Raw genomic sequence first — 6,506 nt, 5'->3', positions numbered from 1 at the left:
CGGTATTTATTTGTTCTTTGAAATTTTCGCTACTACAGTACTTTGCCTTGAAATCAAACGTACAAAGCTGTGTACTAAACATTATTTGATAGTATCTAATGTATTTTACAGTACTTTGCTTTGATAACTTATGATTCGCACATATTTGAACGAATTGCCTCGCGACTTTTTCGTGCTTAAATGTATGTAACGTTTTAACGAATGAGGGTATATCAAATAGATTGTAGAAACTTTGAATGGTAGTGTCACTGTATTAGTTTTTACTATATTATCATTGGTTATTTGGCAGTAAAGCTAAATGTGGTTTAGTGGATTGGTTCTTCATTAGTCCATTGTTCAGCAAATGAGCAACTTGGACGTTTCTTACTATTTCAAAGGCGTACGCTAGAATTCGGGGCGAAATTTCTTCCAATAATAGACTTTCTTCAAACTTTGGATATTGAAGGACAATCATCTAAGAAACAAATATATGCAATAAAAATTATAGGTAACCGGTATTGAAAAAGAGTTATCTGCCCTTGAAAACGTCACATAATTGTTACATAATATAATTCATATTTAGATATCTCTTATTTAAATGAAAACATCTCAGGTCAAAACATACACATGTTTGTGTAGTAGCATACTACAGCTATAAAAAACATATTCATCAGGCAAGGTTTGTAAACTTACATGTACATAGGTATGCATTTACAGGTTACATATAAACAATTCAAACTCAGTTATGCTTACCAGGTTGTGAATCCCTTGACAATCATCAGCATGTTAGCACAGCACACAACACTCTGTAATTTAGTTACTCAGTGGTCTGCAAATGATGAAGGAGGAACCATGTTTTGAATTTCCAGTGAATAACCAAACAAAAATATTCATTTGTTTCTACGATAACGTTATGATCCAAAGTTGTTATTTTTTCTTTCAGAACGGAACGCATGTTATGCCTTACGATCAAGTTTTGGTACCATTATTACCAACAATAAACTTATACAATAAAAATTCTTACGTGGCTTCAATAAACTCAACAAAACAATTTCTAATATGTTACACACAGTCCTACCAATATACATACAAATCAGTGCATATAAAGAATGGAGAGATCAAATAGTTTCGACAGATGGTGAAAACAGCTGGCAAAATCGGACAGGTAGAAGTTGACTCATAACCAGATTAAACGTTTGCTGTTATTTCTACCTTTCAGTAAGATTTTCGTAAAAAGGCTCTTCCATATTGTAGCTTACAATTCATAGACTGAAACAATCAAAAACGGACTGTTGTCATACAGTCGTTTTCTCTAAGAATTGCTATCATTTCAGTCCTAGTTAGGGCCATTCACAACGTTGAAATAAGACAAAACAGACCCCCTTATGTTCACAGAGGATTCTTATGAGAACATATTACTGCGTATTGCCATAAGAATGGGACAAAGATATAAGAGACTACCATTTATGAGACATACACTAAGAATAGGTAACGGACTGTCTAAACAGAATGAGTCAAAAGCATAAAAGATCATCACTTTAAGATCGGCTGCAGCTAGGTAGCCTTTGTAGGCATCTGTGCTAGGCAACGACAGACAACTGTCATAGCATATCGTCCATATCTAATCGTAGAAATGTCACGAGGGCAGTTGCTTAACAATATGATCTAAATTGTGTCGTACTGACTCTTAACATAACAACAACGAAACAAAATCTTTGGTTTTGGTGTCAGCACTTCGTAGAATGATGGCTAGTCTGTAGGTCAGTAGATAACTTGAGTATGCTCAAGTGTCAGTAGATCAAATGTCAATGACGCGGTGATCCGAAAAGTGAGAATTTATTCCAATTAGTTTATACATAATTTATTTTAGGTAGATTGTGAAGGAAGTTCTACAAGTTACATTAATCACTCTCGATACCTCATTCTTGATGGAATCCATCGCCACGAGGGTATGATTGAAGAGGCCAGTTTCCCTTTTTTAATACTGAGCGCCAAGCAAGGGAGCTACTTGTACCATTTTTCACGTCCTTGGTATGACGCGGCCGGAGATCGAACCCACGACCTCAGGCACATATTGCTTTGACCCACGCTGGTTGAGTGATAGTAAAATGTATTTTTATTTGTTGGGTAAGCCATAGCTTGATATATTACAGCGTTCTAAAATTGGCAACTGTTTAGGATCAATTATCGCAGGTACGCTTACAGGGTAGACCGTCAATAAACAACGGTTGCTTGAGGTCAGTAGATGACACGCACTTTATATTGAAAGTAGGTCAAGAAACAGTCAAGGTAACAGTTATCCAAAGATTTAAAACGGTATTTGACCAATTGCTCGAGAAGGCAAGAGTTAAATCTTTTCAATAGCATGAAGACTGTGGGTAGTTGGTGACCCTATTGTTTTGGGTCAGTAGGTCAAAGTGACTTTAGGGTATTCAAACAATTAAACGGTAGAATGACGGAGTCAAATTTCATAACACGATTGCCTGTGGCCAATATATTATGATCACTATTACCGGGTATATTTTGGGTCAGTACGTAAAGGTCAAATTAACAATGTTTCTAAATCGAAAAGAGTTTTCGATCAATGATTTAAGAAGGCTTTGGTCTACAGTCTTAAAACATTTCGGATAATTACCACTATGACCACAAATTGGTCAAGGGTTTAGTATGTTGATGATCTTTTGAGAGTGACTACATTCCAATAACCAAACAGAGAAAGACTAGGACTATGGCTTTCAAATTTGATACGATGGTTGTCTGTGGTCAGTAGGTGAAACGTGTTCCTTTATGGTCAATTGATCAAAAAATTAATGTTACTTTTTGTATTGAAACGTTTTCCTATCAATAATAACTGGATAACACTTGAACATAAAACAGTCAAACATCATAGAATGATATCTTGTAGTCAGTGAAATATTCCTACCATTTCTGGTGTCAGTATGTCAAAGGCACATGACGGACATCCAGTTTTTCTAAATGCTTACTTTAATCATTTCCTACTCCCCTGACTTAGAATTTGATATTGTTACGTGCAACTTCAGAAAATCTTCTTTAAGCACTTTTAACTTTATCTTGTGTCTTTTAACATTATTAAAATGAATCACTTATTTAAAGAGAAAATGGTTCTGTTTGAAATTCCATATTAAAGACAAACATGACACCATTTCCAGGAACACTTTAAGCCTGATATCAGTAGGATGTAGTTTTTCAACCCGATTGTCTACTCAGAATTTCTTGGAATTAAGAAATAATCTAATCCGAAACAGTGATTTGTCGTTGAATAAAATCACTGTTTGGAGTCCAGGTGGAAAGGAACTATACCAAAAGGGCGTGGCCCGAGTGATATAATAATACGCATCTAAGCGACTAACAATGACTTTATTCCTGATCAAATCACTGTTTGAGGTATATCATTTCGATTCTAACACGTTATCAAGAATTATAATATACATCCTTGAAGACATCCACAAAATATTTGCTTGTTTTGTGTGGGTTTCTTTTCAAGCGAGCCACTGTGACGTTTTAAACATAACAGCTATCTATAAAATTATTAATTACTGAATATCTAAATGTGACTGGACGGCAAAAATAAATTTACGAGTAAGAAGAAATTAAAAAACTTACTACATTGCATAAAACATTTTAAAGTAACAACAAAACAGTACCGAAAAGAAACTTATGCAATGTGAGAGTTATTGGAAAACAATGCTTTGGTACAGTAAGTATTCTGAACCTTAAAACAAGGTGTGTATAATTAGATTTCAACATGTGATGGTAGTTTATACATGGCATACTGCCAGATGTGATAACATAAGATAAGATAAAATTTATTTTGAGTCAGCAAGACTTCAACAAATAAACGTGGAAGAATGGATGAGAACCGACATGGTTTATGGGCTTTCGTATATTCGAAAAAATGTTGTTAGATGTTTTGCATACCGTAAATGCAATATTACTTCAACACGCCATTAATAAATTTATTTTTGTTAACAGGTTACTAAAGACTTCAAACAAGAAACACAAGTGTCTGCTCAAGACTTTCCATTGTTTTGTAAGAAGAACAATCACAACAATACAGGAAAAACATAGCAATGGCTTTGGGTAGCCTCTCTATCTAACTTGTTTTCGGACAAGTTCATTTTCAATGGATAATTAGTTTACTTTCAACATGGATAGATATACAGATTCGAATCATTCCAAGACGGAAATATATACTATTATGACAAACTCATCTCATTCGAAATCAGACAATACGTCTCCTACGGAATCCGTTTACCTAGCAAAATCGTCTGCAGCTGTCCATGAATACGATGATAACTCTAATTCAGTGGTATATTTTCCTAGCCGTAGGCAGAAGGAATACATTCCGGAAAGTAAGAAAGATTATGCTTACTGGGAGAAAAGGCGTACGAATAATGAGGCTGCAAGAAGGTCCAGACAAAAGAAGAGTAGCCAAAGGCTAGCTCTGAAAAACCAACTTATTGAACTGACCAGAGAAAACAACAAGCTCCAGAAAGAGTTAAATTTAATCAAGACAAAGTTCGGACTTTCACTTGATGAAACTTTCACAGGGGTTGAGGCTGAAATTAAATACAGGGAGGGTCATCAACCATTACATTCGGCCTCAGAATATATGACAACATATAGTCAATCAGAAAACAGGACGAGATACCCTTCCACTGAGCAGGAATCATACGTGCGCGGGAAGAATATGTCATCGAATCAGGCTTCGTATAGACAACCGTTTGAAGCACATTCCATTTATTCCTGTTTATCTTCAAGTCGGGTAATTACAGATACTTATTACATAAAAAACACTTACATACATTCCACCAGTTCATACTCAGAACACTTCGATGATACATGTCCAAATTATCTTAAAAACACAAAGAAAGATTCTAATCCTTATGATTTTCTGGCAGAGGACCACTTCCGTCAATCACAGTCAACTGTATTTCCGCCATATCAGATTCATTTTCACACTAGTCTCTTGGCAGACCCGTATGAGAAATCATACTCTCAGCCAATTAAAGATATAAAACCATACAGTTCAAACGATGCTTGTTACTGGTTCTATGCAGATGTCCAAGAAGAGCCAACTTTCATTAGTGAAGAAGAGAGCCGGTCCAGAAAACGTGTCTAGCTAGATATCCAACTCGTCCTATCGTGCGCTTAACAATCTAAATTCAGAATCAACATTATAAACATATTGCAAGTCAACGTCTTCAGAAAAAAAAACTTTACATCATTTTTGAGTACAAATGAACGAGTTCAAGTTTAACGAAGAGTCCTTGTGATATCCTACTTGTTCAAAGTTATAGACTTTATATTGTTAGTACTGCATTTTTTCAACATTTTCTTTTTCGTGCAAGGTACAGTTATCCCATATTAGTTATCCCATATTACATTGGAATTATAGGTTATTAGATTTGTATCGAGAAATATGCACGAGTTCTGCAGCGGAAATATTGCGCGACTTTAGGAGCGCAAAATTATTCCGCGAAAGAATGAGTGCATATTTCTCGATGCAAATCTAATAATCTTTTTATTACATACACATACTTCACTTGTAATTATCATAAAAGTGATATAAATTTGTTCTTTAGCCTAGTAAAACTGAAAACACTTTTGAACGTGACGACATGCATGAAATTGACGTCACAAATGACGGCACGCACCCAATATGAAACTGGAACCTCAATATGGAAAAATATTGACGTTTCAGGTTCTTAACGGAATGTATAAATGAGTATGTAATAATTATAGGATATTAACTTTGTATGTGGATATATGCACGAGTTCTGCAGCGGTAATATTTTGCGACTTTAGGAGCGCAATATTATCCGCGAAAGAACGAGTGCATATGTCCACATACAAAGTCGATAACCTTGTTATTATATATCCACTATCAAATAATTAATTTATGTCTAAATTATCGTTCTGTAACGAAAGACAGGTAAAATACGAAAAGAATTTCTTTGAAAATGTAATAAACAAATCAAACTGACGCGCATTAATATTTTCCGCGAAAATGACGTCAACTTGTTGTCGCAACGTATGCGTGGACGCCATGGACGTCACGCAATTCTTTCCATTACAACGTTAAGAAAACATTCTACGTCCGATATGAAAGCGTTCCACGTCAATATTGAAAAATATTGCACGATCGCGGTCCATTGAAACTTTATGGAAAATAATTTTAGGTATGTAATAATATTCCAATATTGGTCGTATATATAGAGTGTAAACTTGATTTATTAAAGTTTTCCTGCATAATTTGAATTTTAACATGCGCATTGATCCAAATTAATTTTAGAGCAGACTTTGTTGTATTTGAAACATCGTGTACGACCAGTAGCTATATATTGTATAGTAAATTGTAAATTATGAGTGTAACTAGGTAAATTCAAATGTGATAGAAGTATACATTTTCTCAAATTGTATGTCTTTACACATGTGTCGTTGAACATATTGGCAAATTGTTTTAAATCGCGACGCGACAGAATGGAAATTTGTAGCATGCATAT

General features: G+C 34.8%; 1 protein-coding gene across 1 annotated transcript; it reads left to right on the top strand.

Moving 5' to 3' along the window:
• The first annotated feature begins 4,198 nt into the window (after nucleotides 1-4,198).
• On the top strand, nucleotides 4,199-5,122 carry LOC128550532 (nuclear factor interleukin-3-regulated protein-like). Its single transcript, XM_053529747.1, has one exon. It carries the CDS (start codon nucleotides 4,199-4,201, stop codon nucleotides 5,120-5,122), a length of 924 nt encoding a protein of 307 aa, XP_053385722.1.
• The last annotated feature ends 1,384 nt before the right edge of the window (nucleotides 5,123-6,506 follow it).

The sequence above is a fragment of the Mercenaria mercenaria genome, chromosome 18 (genome assembly GCF_021730395.1).
Source record: "Mercenaria mercenaria strain notata chromosome 18, MADL_Memer_1, whole genome shotgun sequence".
NCBI classification, from domain to species: domain Eukaryota; kingdom Metazoa; phylum Mollusca; class Bivalvia; order Venerida; family Veneridae; genus Mercenaria; species Mercenaria mercenaria.
The sequence above is the reverse complement of the archived record's forward strand: the minus strand, read 5'-3'. Positions and strand labels throughout refer to the sequence as shown.